This window comes from Ursus americanus, chromosome 11, assembly GCF_024610735.1.
Source record: "Ursus americanus isolate L20-20 chromosome 11, mUrsAme1.1.p, whole genome shotgun sequence".
Lineage (NCBI taxonomy): Eukaryota > Metazoa > Chordata > Mammalia > Carnivora > Ursidae > Ursus > Ursus americanus.
In genome coordinates, this window is record NC_142137.1 from 33,215,354 (window position 1) to 33,239,141 (window position 23,788).

General features: G+C 39.2%; 2 protein-coding genes across 4 annotated transcripts in view; one reads left to right on the top strand and one right to left on the bottom strand.

Annotated features, from left to right (window-relative positions):
* DCBLD1 (discoidin, CUB and LCCL domain containing 1) overlaps positions 1-4,309 on the top strand; it is a 71,594-nt gene extending 67,285 nt beyond the window's left edge. For both annotated transcript variants that reach the window (XM_087865417.1, XM_087865418.1), the window contains one exon: positions 317-4,309. In XM_087865417.1, the coding sequence (XP_087721543.1) occupies positions 317-413 (97 nt within the window). In that variant the 3' untranslated portion in view covers positions 414-4,309. The remainder of the gene's footprint in view (positions 1-316) is intronic.
* Positions 4,310-9,096: 4,787 nt separating this feature from the next.
* Positions 9,097-23,788, bottom strand: part of GOPC (golgi associated PDZ and coiled-coil motif containing) — a 40,196-nt gene continuing 25,504 nt past the window's right edge. For both annotated transcript variants that reach the window (XM_045798544.2, XM_045798545.2), the window contains 5 exons: positions 23,097-23,262; positions 19,582-19,677; positions 17,942-18,106; positions 15,287-15,467; positions 9,097-12,151 (listed from right to left, as the gene is read on the bottom strand). In XM_045798544.2, coding sequence (XP_045654500.1) covers positions 12,021-12,151; positions 15,287-15,467; positions 17,942-18,106; positions 19,582-19,677; positions 23,097-23,262 — 739 coding nt within the window. In that variant the 3' untranslated portion in view covers positions 9,097-12,020. The remainder of the gene's footprint in view (positions 12,152-15,286; positions 15,468-17,941; positions 18,107-19,581; positions 19,678-23,096; positions 23,263-23,788) is intronic.

A 23,788-nucleotide genomic window follows, 5' to 3' on the forward strand; every position in this document is an offset into this window, starting at 1 on the left:
GACAGACAATACTATCCACCTGCCTATGCCTGGTGTGAAGACTGGTGGAAGCTTCTCAAGCATTGCCTGGCCCACATGGAACACTGTATAAGATTCCGTATTCTACTCCAGTTTACTAATTCCGTCTTATCTCATCTGCTTAATTGAGCCACTGAGGTTCTAATTTCAATTTTTAAAAAAATGTCTAGGTCTGTGGATTCTTTTTCAAATCTGCCCTTTTTCTACAGTATCTTCTTGGGCTTTGAGTCCTTCTTTTAATCATTTGAAACATTCATTTTATGTTCTCTGATTGTTCTGTTCTCTTCATCCCACTTAGAGCAGGAGCTGCTGTGCAGTGGAAGGCTCTGGCAGCGCTGTTCAGTCCAGCTTTTGCACGAGACACATTCGGAGCTGGCCAGCGTGGTACTCGTTAATTACGCGGGGCTGGGGCTGTCGGGCACCGGAATGTGGCTGGACTGACTGGGGAATACAGTTTTTATGTTATCCAACTGTATTTAGAAGTAGACAGCCACCCGTGGCTGCTGGCTCCTGCACCGGACAGAGCAAACGGGCGATCTGCCCCCTCCGTCGCGGTGCCACCCCTCGGACCTTTGTTCACCCACTCCAGCCACAGGAGCCTCTGGGCTGTCGCTAGAACCTGCCGGGGACATACCCCTCCTGAAACCTTTGGACTCGCCGCGCTCTCTCTTTCTGGAAGGTTCTTGCCCCAGATATCTGCACGGCTCAAGCTTTCACTTCAAGTCTGCGCTCCGACCGCATCTCCCGGAGCTCTTCCTTCCTCTCCCTGTCTGAAGACGAGCGTTCCTCCCCACACAGCTCTCCTCTCCTGCTTTACTGCTCTGGGTACCATGGATCCCTGCCTGGCACGGCCACGGGGTTTCCCGGCGCTCCCGCTGGACCCCGTCCCGCCAGGAAAGGAGGTGTGCGTTGTGTTCCCGGCGGGTCCCCAGCACCTGCAGCGCTGCTCCGTTACTCTTGGCTCGGTGAATGAACGGGCCGAGTTCTCGAGGCTCTGGCCTGGTCGTCGTTTCTCCTGACTCCTGTTCATGGTGGTTTGCGTCTTTACATGGTTTCAAATATTTTATCGTGAGCCCTTCCGTAGCAGGGCGTTTCCCTCCTTGTGAAAACCTCATGATAATGGCCTTTCTGAGTGGTTTTGCGCTTATATCTGTCAGGTACACCAGGGAGGGTTGCCAGACAAAACAGAGGATATCCAGTTAAATTTGAATTTCAGATAAACAGCAAATAATGTTTTTAGCGTTGCGTATGTTCTGTGGAATATATGGGACATATGTATACTAAAAACTATTCATGTCCTGTATTTTTATTTGCTGAGTCTGGCAACACTAACACTAGGAATCTATCAGCCCTGCACCAGTTTTTAGTTTAACTTTTGGGTCGGTGGTTCCTAGAATGTGCTGAAAATGTAGACCCAAAGCCGCGTGTGAGGCACAGGCCCCGGGTTTTCATTTCCCAGGGCTGACTGCGCTGGTCACGCCGGGCCGTTCATCCTTTGTTGCCGGTTTTATTGGGCAGGTTTGTTTGGGTTCACCCTTTCACTGTTCCAACTCCCTGTCATGCCGAACCCCAAATCGCGTCTCCTATCGTTTCAAGGAGGTTACCTACCCAGCACCTGAGTAACCAGCACCCTCCCACCACCCCCAGGATGCTCAGGGCCTCAGCGCCAGTGCTGGTCACTCTGTTTCAAAGTATCTTCTTTAATTCTGATACCCGGGTATTTCCCTGTATTTCTTGAGATAAGTGGGGCCTTTAAAAGAGTTCTGATTTGATTTTACGTAACACCCCTAGGAACTTACAGACAGGTTTTCATCTCATCTTGCGGGAGTGATGCCTCCCCAGCAGGCAGGAGATGGTGCAGGATTTAGAACCATATAGAGCTCAGGTTTAACCTGGGATTTAGCCTTTAACTAAATGATTTCAAGCACATTATTGGTGCTCCGTCAAACAAGAGGCCATTAGCCTCAGGGGGCTGTAATGCCGGGTGGTCTACAGGAGCAAACCGAAGTCTAAACCTGGAAGTGCCTCAAGGTTTCGGAATTGAATGCTAGGGACAACCAGAGACAAAGAGCCAACTAGGATTAAAGCTGTAGCCAACCAGATAATTTCCTTTCTTTGCTCCTACATGTTCTCGAAGCCTTTCCCCTGGCCTCTTCGGTGCAGTGCTCCTAACCACTCCTGGTCTGGCGCCACCGGATCAGAATCTATAAATGCTCAAATAAATTTAACGTTTTTAAAAATGCCTCAGTTTATTTTTTAACATTGGTGATTTCTAAACCCACTTCTTATTCCCTAAGGCGGAAATGATTATACGAGGGCTGCTGTGAAGACGAATTTATATCCGTTTTACTGTACATAAGTACGGTAGGTGAGCAATAAATATTAACTCCTCTCTCTCCGCCCAGTGTGAAGTCTAAACTGTCCTCCAGCACCACTTCCCTTGGAGTCCCTTTCAAGCAGAGGTGGCCTTTTCTCTTCAAGAGTTGCACTGGCTGCAGCCAGGGGGCAAGGCACACCTTCCCCCCGACACCCACTTCCCACCCATTCTCACTTTCTCTCCTGCTTGCAGAATCCTCTCCGCGATACTCCTGCCCCCTCTTATTCCCGCTGTGGCAGCTGATGTCCCCCAAGCCATGCTTCCATTCACTGAGGCCTTTTGCCTGGCTCAAGGTCTTCTCCATCTTTCCCTGTGATCACACTGGAAATTCAGCGTCCGGCGGGGTTTTGATGTCTCCTCTGGTAACCTGCCCTCCGCGGATGGCCGCACTCCTGCGGTCGGCAAGAACTCCAGCTCGGAGACCTTGCTAATTCTGTCTGCTCCAAACCTCCTGTTCTTCGGATTCCTCACCTTTCATCCTACTTACGCACTGACCTCATGAAGATATTTGATGCCCAGTCATCAAACCTTTTAAGTTGCATTTCCTTTCCATCCAGCACATGAACTGTTCTCAGCATTTTCGCGCTGCTGTCTTTCCAGGAACCCCAAACCTTGAGGCCCCAACGACAGAAGTCCCCCTCAGCATACCACCTGCTCTTGTCCATCACGGCAGCAGGAAAACATTGTAACTGTTCACACCGGGGCTCTTACCAACCCCTGGGTTCCCCACTTCCCTGGGGCCCTTTACTCCTCAACCTTATCAAGCTGATCTTTGATAACTGCCCCTCTGCAACTGTTCCAGGCATGTCGCCACACTCCTTCCCCTCATGGTCCTGAACATCAGACCCTGTACCTGCCTATCCATCCCTCCTCCCACAAAAACCTGCATCCACGCCGGTCCTTTTCTTCTTCCCTCCTGTGTCAGTGGGAAAGGGTCTCAAAACCTTCGCTGGTGACCTAATCCCCATTGGCTTCTCCCTCATCTCAGATTTTGCTCTAGGAATTCCCTTCTCCCTTGTCTTCACCTTCTCCCTCTCAACTGGTTATCTTCCTCTTGGCCTATAAACTTGTTTAAATCTCAAGTGTGAAGAATTCTCCTTACGTGTCCCCTTTCTGCCCCGGGTGATGTAGCCTGGCATGTTTGTGCCTCCACTCCTGTTCGTTCCTGTCTGATGTAGTCTTTGGTTACACATGGTTATGCGCTGGCTGTACACCCAGAACGCAGTACCTTTCCATTTCCAGCCGTCTTTGGCATCCCTTTAGGGCATTTTAAATGGTTTTCTTATAAGTATTGCACATTTTAAAATTTATGCTTAGGTGTTTTCTTCTTGTTGTTGCCATCAGAAATGGTACCGCCCCCCTCCTTTTACAGATCAAGACCTGGTATGGCCTTAGTGGAAAAAAGTGTACATTGTGCAACTGGACTGCCTGTGTTCCAATTCTGGTATCACTGTGTAAGCAAGAAAGTATTTTACCTTTCTCTGACTCCATGTTCTTATTTCTAAGTGGAGATACTGGTAGAATATATTTCATGGAGTTGCAGTGAAGATTACAAGGGTTACTACGTAAAACCCTTAGATCCGTGCCTGACCCATGGTGGGTACCATGTTGGTATTAGCTATTATAGACCTATTTTTTTAATTAAAAATATTTTTAAATATTAAAACATATTTTTTCTTCCTCTTTGTTTATATTTTATTCCTTTACTAAATTTCCTTGTTTCTAGTTTTTAGTTGATTCTCCTGGTTTTTCTGGGAGTGTGATCATGTCTGCCAGTAGTGCTCTTGTGAGCTCCTTCACAATATTCATAGATACATTTAATTCCATTGGCAGCACCTCCCCGACCATAGTAAATGCTTCTAGTGTCTCCCAGCCCAGCATGATGCTGGCTTGGGGATATCAACAGATTCTGCTGAGGTGTATATTATTAAGAAAACATCCGTTCATTTCTTTTTTTTCCTCACCAAGAATTAGTGTTGGATTTTCACCAATGACTTTTCAGCATCTGTAAGCAAATGATTTTTGGGGTGCCTGGGTGGCACATTCGATTAAACGTCCGGACTCTTGGTTTTGGCTGAGGTTGTGATCTCAGGGTCTTGGGATGGAACCCTGTACTGGGCTCCAGGCTCAGCAGAGAGTGTCTTAAGTTTCTCTCTCCCTCTGCGCACCCCACCCCCGCACCGTATGCTCGTGCACTCGTTCTCCCAAATAAGTCTTAAAACACACACACACACAAACACACAGCAACTGATTTTCTTGCCTAGGACCCCTTTCTAGACCCAGCCATATGATTGATTATATCAATGGATATCCTAACAGTAAACATTTAGTTATGGTGTGTGAGTCTGTTAAACTGCTGCTGAATTCACATCAATAACATTTTATTTAGGATTTTTGCATTAATGTTCTTTCAAGAGATAGGCCTTTTCATTTTCTTTGTATCAATCTTAATCAGGTTTATTAGCTTGACAAAAACAATTTCATTTTCTCCTACTGTTAGTTCTTTTATTAGGCATTGAAATTATCTGCTCTTTAAACATCTGGTAGCGTTGCCTGTGAAATTCAGCATGTATTTGTGATAATTTGGGGAGGAGGCAGCACTGACAGTTTTTTCCTTGGAAATCTGTTTAGATTTTAAAACTTCATTCGGTTTTTTTTTTTAAAGATTTTATTTATTTATGTGACAGAGAGACAGCCAGCGATAGAGGGAACACAGCAGGAGAGTGGGAGAGGAAGAAGCAGGCTCCCAGCAGAGGAGCCCGATGTGGGACTCGATCCCGGAACGCTGGGATCATGCCCTGAGCCGAAGGCAGACGCTTAACGACTGCGCTACCAGGCGCCCCCCCCCCCCTTTTTAAGATTTTATTTGAGAGAAAGAATGCACACGCAGGAGGAGGGGCAGACGGAGAGGGAGAAGCAGGCTCTCCACTGACCAGGGAGCCCGATGCGGGACTCAATGCCAGAACCCTGGGAGCATGACCTGAGCCAAAGGCAGATATTTAACCGACTGAGCCACCCAGGCACCCCAAAACTTCATTCAATTTTGGTAAATTACATTCTTAGAAAAGTTTTCAAATTTATTCATATAGAATTGAACAAAATAGTTTTTTATCACCCATTCAGTTCCCTGTTTTTATGGTTATTTTGTACATTTGCCTTTACTTTCGTTTTTCATTACTAGTTTAGCCAGCAGTTCATCTATTGTCTTTTTCCCCTGAAAATTAGTTGATTCTTTTTGTTTTTAGTTCGGTTTTTCTGCTTACGGAAGCAGATAACACATTTGTTACAGCCCTCGGCAGAGGTAAAAATGCCCTTACCAATGCTGAGACTGACACCTTCCCAAATGTCACAAATATCCCTGAAGAACGTGGGACCCCTGTGCACACAGAGTGAGGGAGGGAATGCTCCCGTCTCAAGGCTCTGCCTCTGCCACGGAATGTGAGGCGTTCCTACAATCCAACAGTCACCCAACTGCAGAAAATCAGTTTCTGGTGCAATTCAAATCCAGCTCAACTATCATTTTAAAAAATCAAAACTAAATCAATCCTAGGCTCCGTAAAACCTTGCACCATCAAAAAAACCCAGAAATAATGACTGGGGGAGAAAGACTGAAAAGCTGATAGTTTCATCTGTATTTCCCTTTCTCCCTTCGAATGTGGCCTATTAAAGTAGAATCAAGAGAGGGGTTTGAGTCCTGGCTGACACCTACTAGGTATGTAACCCTGGACAAGGAATATAACTTTCTAGCTCTCAGTTTATTCATCCTCCCAATACAAAGTATTTTATTTGACAATCTTTGTAAAACCTTCCAGCTCTAATAGGCAGAAGTAGAATACCATATTTGGGGTCTGCTGCCCCCTGCTGGCATTTTGACAGATTGCAAATATTACCATTCCAAAACAGACTCCAAGTTTGTGTATTTTACATTTTGTAGATCTAATTTTCCTTCTTATAGTTCCATTCATCTATCTTCCTATTTATAAGCCAGAGGTCTTTTACAATCAAATACCATCTTAACTTGAACTTTAAAGCAATCTTGTTACTTTTGCTGTTCAAATCTTCCTTCTCAAATTCTTTCAAAGTTTTGTTGCAACCTCCCAATCCTGTGATGGCTTTTTATAATTTTCTTGTGGTTCTGTTAATTTTTGCTTTATACGATTTGAAGTTATTTTAAATTAGTATATACAAGGTTCGAATTACTTTGATTTTGTAGTGAGTTGATTCTTTAAGAATTGAAATAGTTTTCTCTATCCCTGGTAATGCTTTTTTTCCCCCCCTTGAAGCCTAGTTTCTCTGATATGAATAATTATCTTGGCTGGCCTTTGGGGAATATATGCCCAGTGTAATTTCTTTATCATTTCACTTTCAGATTTTCTGTGTCCTTACGTTTTAGGTGTGGATTATTTTTTCCAGTCTGAATTCTTTAACAAGTGAGTTTAGTCCTTGATCAAGCCATCTCAAAATCCAATCCTAGTAACACATTCTTGTCACCTGCCAGTATATGCTAGCTAATTCTTTCACTTTTGATGTCTCATCTCTTTTCTCCCTTACCAGGCCCAGCACATCCACAGCCAGGCTGTGCTAGGATTTGAGCCTCATTATTGGCCTGGCAGCCAAGAGAGGAGATGGGGACAGTTACTGTCTGAGGGGATGGGGGTGCTAGAGGGACCCACAGGACTAAGCATAGAGCTGCATTCACAACGATGACATTACAGAGAAAGAACACCAAGCAAAATCAGCAAAGGGAAAAGGCACATGAGCAAAGTCCAGAGGAAACCAGGCACAAGCTCCAAGAGTCTTCTTCTAATTAAGTCACAGAGGATGAGCTGAATTCCTCCAGCAATGATGTGTAACACATAAAATACTGTCCACCAGGGAAGCTTGCCTGAGCCTGGGCAAGCCTGCAGTCTAGGGTTTTTATTGGGCTCAGTCACACAGGCAGTCTCTGCCTAGCACGTATCAAAATTCCAGATTCCCAGAAGGAAAACAGGTGTTCAACATAAATCTTATTGTTTGTACAAACGCTTCAGGCACAATAAACCACCTATCAGTTAGGGAATGGGGGGGCGGGGACACTCCGGAAATCCAAATTGCTGGATACTAGCCACAGGTGAACTTTGTAGGTAGGCCTTTTTAAGGATAACAGGCTCAGGCACAGCATCTATGAAATATTGAGTAAACTGAGCCGTGACCTCATGCCAACCACTTACCGGTTAGGAGGTCACCTCTTCAGCCTCTGGGTGGGAGATGAGCCAGTTCCTCATCTATTAACCTGTTTCCTCACGTCCCACTCCTGGTCCACTTGTGTTAGCTTGGGTCCTCCAAGGAGCAGACACCAAGACCAAGAAGGGATCTGCTGTGTAACAGATTTATTAGGAGCAATGCTGGTGAGGAAATAAGAGAGGAAGTTGGGTTTAGTGGGAAGCTGGAAGCAACCAGACCCTAATGCAGGTATGAGCTCCACTGAAGGAGGGAAGGTGGGGAGGAAGCCACTCAGATTAGAATGTAATCCCGTGGGAGCCTGGCAAGACCATCAGGGAGTCCTCAAGCTGAGGGCAAGGGGTCATAATACCCCCATCATGACCAGTCACTGGCTGGCAGCCCCTGGAGAAGCCGGGATGGATTTCAGAGTGCCGCAAGTGGGGAGCCTGGAGTCCCTGCGCTCCTGCTGGAGATCCGGGAGACGCATTCTCCTGGCCGCTACCACAGGGGCCACAGCTCTCAAAACACACCTGAAAAAGATTTAGTATCAAATACTTAGCACCAACAGCGCATGGTAACTTGCAATACTTTTAGTTAAAAAAAAAGTTACAAAACCACCTAAAATAGAACACTGATTAAAAATGAAAATGTAAATAATCTTTTACAATTCATAAATTGAACAACCTCCTTGCAGAATTCTGGGGAAAAGACTTTTCCAAACTGCTTGATGAGCTGGGAGCTTAAGCTGACAAACAGCATATTGTATGAGGCCTAAATCAAGGTTAATCAGTGACAAAAAATAAGTATTTCTGAATGTTCCTAACTCCAGTAATTTTCTGAAATATGATTTGTATTCATCAATACTAAGTAAAATACCATGTGTAAGTTTCTCTTGCTGTTTGACCTCAGACACCCTTAAAGCAAAGGCATTGCTACACATTTTATACCTTGTCCTTAGGATTATAAGTGACCACAGGTAACACTTCTGAAGCAAAGAAACAGAAAAATGTTTACAGATGTTTCTAAAAATTATTTTACACCTATTTTGGCACTTCTCAACTATATGGGCTCAGATGATAAAATGGAAGAATGTCCTCTTACATGGTATCTAATAGATTCGGTTTTTTAATTTGTTTCAATGTTATCCTCTTAGAGAACACGGGCTATCAAAATCTATAACACAAAACTAATCCAAGGAGACTACAGTCTTTGCCATCTGCTAAGTTTCAGCAAAACGCTGGTCCCACAGTTGCCCTGACAGTTCCTTCCAACCATCATGTTTTTAACTAACCCAGAGTAAACAGTTCCTATGATCACACAGTTAATTCCTACCAAAAAAAAAAAAAAAAAATTGTTCCACTATAGTAAGTAGGTTTCAGCCTTTGCATGGACTTGATGGTCTGTTAGTACAAATGACAGAAACTGCTAGAAATAAACCAAAATATGTAATGTGAAAGAAACTTAAAATATTTATTTTTTAAAAAATGAGATCAATACCATTTTAATGTAGAAGATGCCATCTTTATTTACAGGCTAATAAAAAAATATTAAACTCAACTTAACTAGATATAGTACATTTGTCATAAATCCTATGGATCTGAGGCCAACCCTACGTGGAAGACTGAACAAGCGGAATGGTGGAGTACATAATAAAGATGTCAAATACTGTGCGATTTACACATGAATCAATGCATTTTGTTTCTTAACATGAAAACAAAGTCCACTGTGTGGCGAGTAAAACCAGCACCACGCACAAGCCGTGTTACCTTCTGACAGTTATAATTACCGAGACTCACAACCTTTCATTTCTCTTACACCTGTTTTAACAAGTCTCATAACTCAAACGTTGTTGCTCCATCATATTCCTAACAGATACCACAGTAGAGAATTTTAGAGGCTAACATGTAAATACACACACACACACACACACACAACCCTCACATTGCTGAACGTTTTTTCTCAGCTCCGCTGTTTGTATGTGCATTTGTAGATGTTTCTTTTTCCTTTTTAACTGTAATGGCTCTGCAATAGTTCTCTCCTTCTCTGTTTGGTTTTCTAATAGAAACTTGGGTGTTAGGAATTTCTTCCCTATAAATATGAAAATATACAAACTGCTTCTCATTCAGTCTATAATTCCTAGCTCATCTCCCAGAGACCAATATTCTAAAATGAACTTTTAACTGGGTGCTTTCTAAACATCTGCCAGGAAGCTCCCAGTCGCATCTGAGCAACAGGGTCCTCATGCCGCCTTTGCAAACCAGGGTGAAGCAGGAATGAAAACGGAACCGACTTAGGCGATCTTAAACTCCCCAGGGAATTTTTCCTTCTACTCTTCAGCCCTTCAAAGGAGTTTATGTCATAACCATCCCATATGATCCATATTACACAGCGTCTCCAAGGAAATGCCAATTCAAGGCTCTTAAAAAATTCTTCATGGACTTTTTAGATTGTTTTCAGAAATTAAAAAGTTTTAGCTAGTATCTCCTAAGGATTCCATCTAGTAGATAAAGAATATTGTCTGGAAAAAAACAAAACCAAACCACCATGGTCATCCCATCCCAGGCTGCGTTTTAAAAAACAAGAACATGGTTTCACGTCACAACAAAAATGTTTTCAGATACACTGCAATGGAAATTTTTTTGGCTAAATGAATGTACTGGCTCAACTCCAGCTTGCAGATCTCATGTCATGCCTGGGGTATGTGTTTGGTGTAGGGGGACTGCATAAGGAAAACGACATTTTTCTTTTAAGAGGCCTAGCCCGTCAGGAGCAAACAATAACATGTAGCTTACTTGGTTGTACAATTAAACACTAGCTTTTGCTGGGAGGCAACGTTATGCTACAAGGTATTTTAATATCAGTAACAATATACACTATGAAGTGCACTTCTGTTACAAACTAACATGGAGATATACAGATGAACAAAACCACCCAAAACAAACCATAAATGAGCAATAGTTAAAACATAAAACTTATAAATAGCAAAACCACCAAATAAAGTATATACATTGTATAGTATACCTATGAACAAATATATAATGCATCTAGGAAAGACAAAAAAGTGTGTTCTGTATCAGGTAACAACTGAATATTAGACATGAAGATACTGGTAATACTCTAAAAGCCTTGTAGGCTTGTCCCCCACTTAATAGCCCCTTAAACATATATCCTTTAAAAAAATCAGTGATATTGGCAAAATTATCACCTCTTTAAATGCAATGTTTTCACTTTCCCCAAGCAGGGTACAGTGGCCTGCAAAGCAGGAAAAAGAGAGCAGGCCCTCCATGCTTAATCCTGGGATAAGAGAATTAACAAATCCGTAGTTTGCATATGAGAGCACTTTAGTCAAGCAAACACTGAGATGAAAAGCCAACCCAAACAATTACTGTATCAAAACGTCTTCACCTTACCTTGCCCATCAGTGCCTCGGCTTTTTAAATGATTGGCAAATAAGTTACTTTGAGAGAAAACTGCTGTGTAGACGCAATGTAATTCACTGACAAATAAATCTGAGCTTTTACTGCCAGAAAAATGTATCGTTAAGTACCAAGACTATCACAATAAGACAAACTTTATGAACAACTCAAAATGTATAAAACTGTCTTTTGTGGATCCCAGAAAAAAAAACACTGGAGTCTAAACATTAATAATGTAATGCTCCAATACCATGCACACAGATCAACATAATTGAGGACAGATATTTTACACTCATCTGCATTTCTTTTAAAAACCAGGAAAGTACAATGTACAATAACTTTTGAGGAAGTATTTCTAGTGCAGCATTGATTGATAAAGGATTGCTTAAAGAAAACTATTTTGTACTGCATTGAATAAAGCTGAAAGGCAAACTCATTACAATAAATGATCATTAAGAACTGATTTAGGTATCGGGATGCACAATAAATTAAATTAAAAAACGAAAACCATTCTTTTAGTTAAAAAAAAAATTAAGTCAAGCCTACATTTCTGCAATTCACTGAGTTAAGTTCTGTCTCTGAAATACCACACTTAACATTCTGGAATATATAATATGAATTCATTTATTCTCTTGTATTTAAAGGCTATTTCTTATAAAATTCCGGTTAGCACGGACCTTCTACTAAATGGAAAAGGAGCCAAATAAAACAGTACTGCTTCATTTGGTACTTAAGAGCCTAGTAATACCCCTTTGGGAAACACATGCTTTGGTGCTTTACAATTTTAAGAAAATCAAAGTCGCTTTACATGCAATAGCTAATTATGGTATACCACAGAAAACAGGGAGTTTTATGCATTTGGAATTGTTCACGTGAAGCCCTGAGGTACCCGCCTTTCATTTAGGCTACAAGCCTCCCTTGATCTTGTATAGTCTTTGTCACCGTTTCCCTAGTGCCCCAAACTCAAAAGAGTCTGATCAACAATCTTGTCCGGAGATACAGTCAGTTTAGTAGGATTTTTTGTGATACAGACTGTGCAGATCGTCTAGTTTGGAAGCACTGTCTTCGACGGGAGTTTCACTGGAAGTTCCTAGGTCTCCATTTTCATGTCCATCAGCTACTGCCTTCTTATTAAACCCTGAAAGAAAGAGAAAAAAAGCAGATACTTTCTAATCCAAAAAAAGTCTTGTAACTTTATTGAGCAAAGACAAAGGAATGCCCACTATAATAATAGTAATGAGGTAAATAATGGGGCCCCAAATTAATCAAGTTAGTAATTTCTGACAAAGGGATGCTTCCTTCTTCTGGCAGATATCAAACACTATACAGATTTTTTCACATTCTCTATTGGACCTATCACAAAATTATATATAATTTCCTACCATACTTGCCATGAAACTTAGAATACACACAATCGTAAAATTCAGTTAATTCTACTTACACAAATATATAATGAACAGTCAACTATGTGTTTCTTTTACATTTTGCTTTCAGATTATTTAACTTAAGTGCACTGAGGCACATGCTAGCTTATTGCTAAAAATCTAAGTTGTTGGCAAGACAATGTCCAGATAAAATTTAAAACAGATTTTGGTTTATCTAAAAAATAGACACTAGGCTTGCAAATAAATCAGAGTTGATTATGTCATCTATTTAGTAAGCTATGAAGTACGGACATGTGGTAAACAATAACCGATAGATACATTTTTGGTGATTTGAGTCCATTAATAGTAATAAATCATAAGAGCATACATTTTGGTTATCTGAGTCACATTTTAAGTGGTCTGCAATTTACACAGGTAACAGAGAAGTCTTTTAGCCTCTGCTGCAAAAAAGGAAAGGAAAGAAGCCTTCTAATCCAGGCAAAAAATAGTAGAAAGGGTGAAAGACAATGAAATCATAGGGAAAGCAGCCCAACAGTGTAAAGTTTTGACATATTGCCAAATCATTTTGCTCAAGATGCATGGGGAAAACAGAACTGTTACTGCTGTCTACGTGTAGATAATTCATAAAATCCAGGCTTACCATAAGAACACTAGTTCATCACTATATAACTCTATGCCAGAAATTCTCATTTTTGGTTTTCGGGATGCCTTCACACTCTTAATAAGTACTGCGGAATCTAAAGAGTTTTGTTCATGTGCTTTATTAATGTTATGTGGGTTACTGATGTAACCATATTAGTAACTGAAACTTCTGAGAAATCTAAAAAAATTACTACTTTGTTAAAATGAAAATAAGCCTAACAAATATTAACACAAATAACATATTTGTCTTAGTGAATAATCTTAAAGTCTGGCTTTAGGGGCACCTGGGTGGCTCAGCAAGTTAGGCCGCTGCCTTCGGGTTGGGTCATGGTCCTGGGGTCCCGGGATTGAGCCCCAAATCGGGCTCCCTGCTCAGCGGGGAGACTGCTTCTCCCTTTCCTGCTCCCCCTGCTTGTGCTCTGTCTCTCTGTCAAGTGAATAAATAAAATCTTTTAACAAAATAAATAAATAAAGGTCTGGCTTTATAGACGATAGCTGGATTTTCTTATTTGCCTCTACTCGATCTATTACAAGTATATAAAAAAGTTCACCCTCACACAGATACATAGTTGAAGGAGGGAGGAGTAGTTTTAATAGGCTTTTCGGATAACTGTCCATATTCTTCTTTGTTTTATACCAAAATTGGACACCACAGAATCTGAAACCATAATCTTAATATCCACTTGTCTATCTTGCCGTATGAATGGCTCTTTTACCCATGCAGGATTTTGTAACATCACACATTGGTCATTTGAAAAATATCAGATCACTGAGTTACGTAGCAATTCCACAAGTTGACATGTTTCATTTTTCCTATATCAGAAAAAATCACACTTATTAACATCACCACCAATCTTACCACACAAGTTTACTGTTGGAAGGCTGTCAAGCTCATAGTGATTGATAAATGTTTTACAAAATTCTAATTGTCACATAAAAGCTGAAATTTTTATCACTGGCAATAAATACTGTCAGTTGTTTCCCTGAAGTGATGGACTCACTTGTTCCTTTTAAAGAAAATGGCTGCCAAACAGTCTGAACAACTGTAATTTGTCAGTCGTTCTTCAAGTCAAAATCGTCTTCCATCAAAAAAATGGCCAATTCAGCTAGCTACTTAATCCCTTAGTGCTTCTTTTGAGACCAGCATCTTAGTTCAGCATGTAGACTCAGTGCTGTATGCATACTTCCCATCTCATAACACACAGTGTGAAAAAGACATGTATTCAAGGGTCGAGATTTAATAAAATGAACAGTTTTACTATTTCATGAAACTGGCATTTTCTTCTCTCTCTCTTTTTTTTTTTTTTACTCTGAGTAGATGGCAAGGAGGAAACGATTTAGTAGTGGTACCACTTTAATAGTGGGCAAACATGTATCTACCATCACTGCTTTTGCACCATCAGTGCAAATATCAACTCAGAAAAAACCGCAAATACTGTTTTAGCATTATTGCGAACAGTTTTGGGAGGGGGGTAGTTTGTTTATTTATTTGAGAGAGAGTGTGCATGCACAAGTAGGGGGAAGAGGCAGGAGGGAGGAAGAAGCAGACTGCTGTGCGGGGAGCCCAACAACACAGGGCTCGATCCCAGAACACCCTGATCATGATCTGAGTTGAAGGCAGAGGCTTAACAGAATGAGCCACCGAGGTGCCCCTATTATGAACAGTTTTTATCTCATGAATTCCCTAGAAGGGTCTCAGGTAAGAACCACTGCTCTATGTAAAAGAAAGGGCTAGAATTTTTCTTTAAAATATGTGTAAATAAAGCAAAGGAACTAAACCAAAAATCCTCAAGATCACATATCCTAATTCTAATAATAATCGCAAGACAATGGTCTAATACCATATTCATATTAGTCCACAAACCACTGTACTATGAGAGAAGAATTTGCATGAACAAAGCAAGATGTCAGTAAGATGTATCTATTCTAAAAGGTATATATATCAGTCTTTATTTCAGAATCTAGAAAACTTGACATTTTTTTTTCAAGGATCATTTGAAGTTCAGTAACTGGTAATACACTTGTCTTAAAGTCCAAAATGAACCTAAGAGAACTTCTATGTCAGTAACATTTTGGCATAGTGACCGGTATGCAATAAAACTATAAGCAAAGGAGAGCTATTCAATCTGTTAATGATGATTTTCCCATCATTAAAGAGCAGTGTTACTGAAGAAATCTAAAATCTTGTATGTTAAATGTTTATTAATAATAAATACATTAATAATAACTTTTAGAGTGATGCTTACCTTGCAGCACTTTGATTTCCCCGCTTGTGTCTTTGCAGCTAGCACCAGGATGACTGCCCCCCTCTAACTCATCGAGGTACAAACGGTAGCGATGGCCGCTCTCATCTTCATACTCCACATTTTCATCATCAGAGTCCACTTCGGGAGCCACATAGACTACTTCAAATTCAATCTCTCCTCTCTAAAATGAAAAAAGAAAATGAGGAAGTCAGGTTACTATAATTATACTCAGAAAAGGGTTTCCAAATTCCTTGAGGTGAGTGATAGGCATGAGGAGAAGTAGTCAGACCTCAAATGTAGCTCCTTTCAAGACAACAAATAATGAAATTCCAGAATCTCAAAAGGTAGAAAAGCACACAGAGGCCATCACGTCCAGACCAACCCCATGAATCCTCAGTAATTTCCTTTTAATATTACAGTAGCTCTTAGTACTTTTGTAGACCTAAACTAAAAATGAATGCTTAACTACTCAACTTACACAATTTTAGAACAAATGGTCAGTTTAAAAGTCATTCTGCCATTCTGTACTTGACATAGCAAATCCATCTAAGTAGTCAGATATTAAAGTTGCACTCAAGGGCATCACACAAACTTTTCCTTGACTGATTCCAGAAACCTCTACACAATGATTTCTTGTTTCTTACTGAAAAGGTCTTGAGCCTCTACTTAACTTTCACTGAGTACCACAGTGTTAATAGTAATTATTATAATTGTTATTTTATTTTCTGTGTGAAACTATATCCTTCAATCCTCAGAATAACCCTACTGTAATATAGTCTCTCTTACATGAATGAGAAACCTGAATGAGTTCTGGAAAGAGCAGATAATTTTTCCAATATGATGAGTGAGCAAGTAAAACAGAAAAACAGAAATTTGACTCCAAAGTCCTTGCTCTTTCTACTAGACTAAATGTATAATATTTGGGGGCACCGGCTGGCTCAGTCAGAAGAGCACGTGACGCTTGATCTCAGGGTTGTAAGTTCAAGCCCCAGGTTGGGGATAGAGATTATTTAAATATATAAATTTTTTAAGAATACTTAAATAAATAAATGTAATATTTGTACTGCTATTCTTTTTTTTTAAGAGTTATTTATTTTAGAGGGAGAGAAAGTGCAAGCAAGGGGAAGTGCACAGGGAGAGGGAGACAGATAATCTCAAGTGAACTCCCTGCTGAGTGCGATGTGGGCTGGATCTCAGACCCTAAGGATCACAACCTGAGCCCAAGCCAAGAGTCAGATGCTTAACTGACTGAGCCACCCAGGCACCCCTGTACTGCTATTCTTTAATAAAACTCATGATCAAGTAAAAAGTTACAGGTTATTTTATGTTTAAAAAACATTCCAAGTCATTTAATAAGAGACTACAATCACTACACACAAGTCTGGTAATTGCAACTCTGAAAATTATGGCCTGCCTTTGCTCCAAAGAAAGCATGCCGTTTTTTACTGCCACTCACTAAGTCAGTCTCTTTGGTGCTCCGCTTTCCCGGCAGTTTAAGGTTATGTTTCAGAATTTTAATATATGCTTAGCATTTCCTTAAAAGTTGGTGACTGCCTGTTTGTATTTCCTTTACCACAGCTGCCATTCATCTCACTCTTATGCTACTGGATATGGCCAAGTTGGGTTGAGAAAACGCTAACTGAAAGAGGTTAGGGTTGCATTCTGAGATCTCTCTTAGTAGATAATGCTTACAAATACCATCTGAGGGAGAGAGAGGGATAATGAGGTAGTCTTCCATAAAGTTCTAGATTAAAGAATTAGATCTGTGGGTGGCAGTCATGGAGACAGATTTTAGGCTTAAAATGAGGAAGACCTTCCTAAAAATCAGCAATGTACAACAATAGAATGGCCTACTTTATCAACAAGTCCCCCACCCTGTAAATATTAGTGATATTGTAGAGATTTATACAACGTGTAGTTGAACCAAACGAGCTGTAAATTCACCTTCAACTTTGAGATTCAATTCTACACTGATGATCCAACAAACATCTCAATGTACTATCAACATCTTTCTAATTTCTTCAACCTTCTTCTTGAAGGAAAAAAAGAAAACAAACAAAAAAACCCATCTTAAGTAAACTTGGTAACAAATAAGACTTGTGGGCATGAATCCCAACTCTACAATGTATTCTCTCTGCAACCTTGAGCAAATCATTTAATCCCTAAGAACCTCAGTGTACTCATTTTAAATAAGAGGGCTGGGCTAAATGATTTCTAAGGATTCTTTCAGTTCTAACATTTATGTCTGTAAAACCAATCTGCTTCTACCAGTATGTTTTCTATAATACCTTTTATTTGTATAGTGTTTTAGTCATTACTGATGTTTTGCTTTCTGAGTACCAGGTCCTGTTCTGAGCACCTTATATGAATCAACATACTTAATCCTTACAGCTCTCCAATAAGGGCACTGTAGCAGAGCAGAGGACTTTAGTAACTTGCTCAAAGTTATACAGCTGTGGAAAAAGGCAAACAAAATCTTTTTCAGTAAATCTGGCTGAATGTCTTCTACAAGAGGCCCAAATCAAAGGGAACTAGTATCTATATATAAACACTTTACTACTTAAGACGCCCCAAATACTGGAAGTATAAAATATTCAGTAGATTCAAGAAGAAACAATTGATAGATCCAATTTCAACTACATAAAGGGAACTTACCTGCTGGGAAAGAATGGTTACAGCTTCTTTATGCTTTGTGTCCCTTAGGTTAACTCCATTAACAGCCAGAATAGCATCTCCGACGTGCAGTCCTCCACATCTATCAGCAGGTTGCCCTGGGTGGATCTCAGAAATGAGGATTGGAACACCATGTTCTTTCCCACCCTAACAAAAAAAAAAGGCAGTCAATTAGTTTACTCTTTGTACAGAGACTATTCTAACAATAAAATATCTTCTTAAAAATAATTTCAATAAGCATCTATCCTGTATAAATGCTGAGTAAAATATTATTTGCTACTTAGGTAATAGTAAATATATTATTACAAGTATCAGAGTTATCTCTGAATAAAACAGTAACATACATTGTGCTTTCTAAAACATATGCCAAAGCCAAAAAAACAAAAACAAAAAACCAAACCCAAATCAAAAACAATTGGCTAAACTCTTTTAAACATAAAAATATTTTACGTATTAATAGTCCACAGCACTATCAGATTTTATCAAATCTAAATCACTATAAGACTTACCATTGTTTTATGTACTACAAAAATCATTGAAAGAGTGCAAGAAGAATCTCAATTTCAGAGATATTAAAATGTGAAAAAATATGCAAGAATTGATAAAATGCAGTTATTTGCTACCTTTCACTTTTTAGCTTGTGATATAATTATTTGTGTGTGTGTATGTATTATTGTGTGTATGTGTGTATGTGTGTATATACATTATTATTTGTGTGTGCATGTATGTGTATATATATGTATTATTTGTGTATGTGTATATATATGTATTATTTGTGTATGTGTATATATATGTATTATTTGTGTATGTGTATATATATGTATTATTTGTGTATGTGTATATATATGTATTATTTGTGTATGTGTATATATATATGTATTATTTCTTCTAAAATTCATGCTCTTTGAGGGCAGTGCGTTAAAAAAGGTAGGCAGGTGTTCAATGAATACCTATCAAGTAAACTTCCTATGATAAAAATAATTTCTACAGTGAGCAATACCAAAAAGCAAATGAACTTATGCAGTATCTAAGTATTACCAAATGAAAGACAGAGTAAAGCCATCCTATTCATTCTTCTGGAGAAAAGCACTATAAGGACAGCAAAATGACTTCAAATATAGGTACTTTATAACAGGCTGCTCTCAGAAATGTTGCCCAAGACAACTGTTTGGAAAGGCACCAAATTTAGAAAGGAAGAGTATTTAGACTCAACCGCCAGTGAAATCTGACAACAAAGAAATGAGACAAGAGAAAGATAACACATACTCGAGAGAAAGGAACAACACAATCTGGAGCCATTTAATATAGAAGAAACTGTCATATCCATTCTCAAAGGTCCTAGAGGCAATCAGAGCATATTGTACAAAACTATAACCCAAGTCATAATGAAAATGCTAAATTATGCTTACTAAAGTAATAATTTCACTAAGTAATACTTAATAGTCATTAGGAAGATTTACATACAAAAAAAAAGTTTACACAAAAGTGTTTGTGCCCAGGGGAATAAATTTAGTTATTTAGAGAATATATCCAGAACACTCTGTGTCCCAAGGATGCCCAACACAGGAGCATGACTATACTAGTTAACTACAGAAGAGGAGACTGGAAGCACTACTTCTTACTGTAATTGAAATGCCAAGGCCTTCATGATCTTCCTTAAGGAGGAGAACTTTTCTAATTGGACCAACACCCTGGCTTTTCTTTAAAGAGTCTTGATCCTTATTGGGGAGAAAAAAAAGAAGAAAAATTAGTACTATTTAAATGAAATATCAAATAGAGTAAACCCACACTATATAACTCGCTTTTAGAAATCTTCATTAATTTCCTGGAATGGATACACAGTAAAGTGTTAGGAAAATAATTAACAGATAAAATGAAAATAGTTGTTCTGTTAATATAGTGAAACAGATGGATGATTTTCTCATGCTTTTGTCAGTTTAATATTGATTCATCTCCTTTTAAACTGTAGGACATTACAAATGAAACTACTTCTAGGAATTAACTGATAAGCAAATATCTTCCAGAAATAAAAGTAGTAAAATGTTTATTTTCACTGGAAAATATCATAAAGATCTACATCATTTTTTTATAATTTTTATTTTGTTATATTAGTCACCATACAGTACATCCCCACTTTTTGATGCAATGTTCCATGATTCATTATTTGTGTATAACACCCAGTGCACCATGCAGTATGTGCCCTCCTTAATACCCATCACCGACCTATCCCAGTCCCCCACCTCCCTCCCCTCTGAAGCCCTCAGTTTGTTTCCCAGAGTCCATAGTCTCTCATGCTTCATTCCCCCTTCTGATTACCCCCCCTTCCTTCTTCCCTTTCTTCTCCTACCGATCTTCCTGCTATTTCTTATGTTCCATAAATGAGTGAAACCATATGATAATTGTCTTTCTCTGCTTGACTTATTTCACTTAGCATAATCTCCTCCAGTCCCGTCCATGTTGCTGCAAATGTTGGGTAATCCTTTCTGATGGCTGAGTAATATTCCATTGTATATATGGACCACAACTTCTTAATCCGGTCATCTGTTGAAGGGCATCTCAGCTCCTTCCACAATTTAGCTACTGTGGACAATGCTGCTATGAACATTGGGGTGCATATGGCCCTTCTCTTCACTACGTCTGTATCTCTGGGGTAAATACCCAGTAGTGCAGTTGCTGGATCATAGGGTAGCTCAATTTTTAACTTTTTAAGGGACCTCCACACTGTTTTCCAAAGTGGTTGTACCAACTTGCATTCTCACCAACAGTGTAAGAGGGATCCCCTTTCTCCACATCCTCTCCAACATTTGTTGCTTCCTGCCTTGTCAATTTTTGCCATTCTGACTGGTGTAAGGTGGTATCTCAAGGTGGTTTGATTTGAATTGATGGCTAATGATTTTGAACATTTTTTCATGTGTTTGTTAGCCATTTGTATGTCTTCATTGGAAAAGTGTTTATATCTTCTGCCCATTTTTTGATTTGATTATTTGTTTCACGTGTATTGAGTTTGAGAATTTTAAAGATCTACATCATTTTAACTAATTTGTAGAATTAAAAAAACAAATTGCCAACTGGATCATTAATTACTTTTCATTCTGTTGAGCTCTGGAGTCTACCTCTTAAATAAAAGACTTTGCTCCATAAATTATTCTATCTCTGGTACCTTTATTCTTTCGTTCTCTGCTAAGCTCCTCCCTTGTCCAGCATATAAATAAATTCTAAGCCTCTTCTACCTTTAAATACTGACCAGGTGAAAACATAAAACAAAATTAAAAACACGTCAATTATCTACCCTCTTCTTTAGCTACCACCTTCCCTCCATCTCTCCTTAACCTTCACACAAAGTTAATCCCTACAATATCTTCTTCCTTGCCTCCCACAATCATTATTCCAGTCACTGTAATTAGGATTTTACCCCCACCTGCTTTATTAAAACTGTCTTCTTTACAAGCACTGGCAACCAACATGGCTATATTCAATGTATGCTTTTTAGTCACTATCCTACTTAAACCTTGCAGAAAGTTGATATTGTTCACTACCCCCTTCATGAAACCCTCTTTTCCTTGGTTTCTTTACTAGATGGATTATATCTGACAGCTCCATTTCAGACTCCCTCCCTTGGTGATCCATTTTTTTCCCTCCTCACTCCATATAGAAGTTTCTTTCCATCCTTGGCCTCCTATTCTTTTTATTTTCTATATACTTCCCTAGGTTGTTTAATCAATTTTGTGGTTTGGTTATAACAGATAGATGATTTACCTAATATTTCTTCAACTCAGACTTCTCCTAAATTCCAGGGTCATATATCCAACTGGATATATTTTGTTTGTCCCAATGGCACCTCAAATACTACATATCTAAAACAAATCTCATATTTCCTTTTCCTCTATTTGCTTTATCAATGAATGTCATCATCTCATTCAACTGCCCACACCAAAAACCTACACTCTTCCTTCTCACATAAGCAAAAGCAGTTAATCACCATGTCCTCTTCATTCATTTTTTTTTAAGTAGGCTCCATGCCCAACATGGGGCTTGAATTCAAGACCCTGAGATTGAGAGTCACATGCTCTACCAACTGAGCCAAACAGGTGCCCCCAACTCTTCTGGATTCTAATTCTCTCAAACCTACCCTTCCTTTCAAATATACTTCCCCTACGTTCAAGATACTATAGTATCTTTCTCATGTACTTTCTTGACTCCAGTTAGTCCCTTTCCTAGTATAGCCTCTTCACTATACAAAAGTAATTTGTCAAAATAATGTTAAATCTTGAGTCCACCATTTTATTAAAAAATCCCCTGATTATCACATTAAAAGTTCCCACTCCTTTAGGTAGCATGAAATAACTTTTGCCATCTGGCCACTGCTTGGAAATTTAATGGTCCCCAATGGTCCCCAATGTGCCAGAGAAGACAATGGCATAAGTGCTTATTGCAATCCCCACTCTTCTCCCACCAACTTCACGTACATGTCAATTCTTACAATAATCTTCGCAGAGGCTACAAATACTTGAACTTGTTTAAGGCCATGGTTTATCTGGTGCTAAGATATGTAAGCCACCAGGAAGGAGTCAGACATGCTTTTCCTATGGAAAGGCTTATATTATCAGACAGCTGTAGTAATGAAATTTAATAAAGATTTATCCAGATAGAAAAGCTCTTGTACAATGGTGGCTACAGACGCAGACAGTTGGACGTGGATCTCAAATTTCATCTTAATTCAAGACGAAACAGGTGGAAATGTTCATTCAGAAACTAGAGTTGAATCTGGTTACCAAAAATTTCCTTTAAGAACTAGCCCCAAAACACTTGGCAATTTATCAATATGACTACATGTTCTCTGCTAAGCTTAAAAAAAAAAATTTAAACATGCCTAATCATGACCCAGGAAAATTCTAAAATATGAGCCAAAGTCAGAGCAATATGTATTTGCCAGCAACAGTTCAGTTTTCAGAAATACCACTTTCAGGGCAAGTCAACCAAGAACTTTCTGTATCTGTTCCAAATACATTTAATTCCACTTCCCCTTTTTAAATAATGGTTTTAAATACTATCAGAATAAAAAACATGGAAAGGACTTCTGACTACAGGAAGAAGGAAGAGGGTGAGTAAGTAAGAAACAGTAATGAAGCAAACGTACGTGGCCTGGAGGGGCCTGCATTGGTCGCTTCAGGTCATTACGTCCCCTACAGGCTCTGATCACAGTTTTGTGACGATGCAGATGTATTTCAGCTTCCAACTGGTTCCAAAGTTTATCATGAGCCGGTCCCTTCATATCTCGTCCTAGTAACTGTATTTGTTGGACCCTTTATATTGAAAAAAGAGTTAATTCAGTTAGTTTTCCATTATTATAATTTTTATGACAGAGAGAATTCAGAAAAATTACTGAACACAAGTAGCTTTTGCATAAATCTGTTCGTCATAAAACTAGTACCTTCAGGAACCTCCTGAGGTCTCTCAGATTTATAAAGTACCTAAAGTCTGAAAAGAACAGATGTCTTCAAGAAAGAACTAGTGTTTTTAAAAAAGAATGAATGAGACCTTTTCTAATCATATACTTAATTCAAATACATCTAAAAACAATTCTTGAGACTAATGTCAATGAACGTGTTTCATGGCTTACACACAATCAGGGTAGGTCAACAAACTTAGATACTATTGAATACTAGGACTTTACAAGAGTCTAACTGTACAAAAACATTTCTTTTAATGATTGTTTTTACAAAATTATTATTTTAAATACAGCAAAAGTTACTAGAAAATGTGAACTTCAACGTAATTTAAATTATTTTTATTTGCTCCATATCAGTTCTTAATGTGATGTCAAAACAA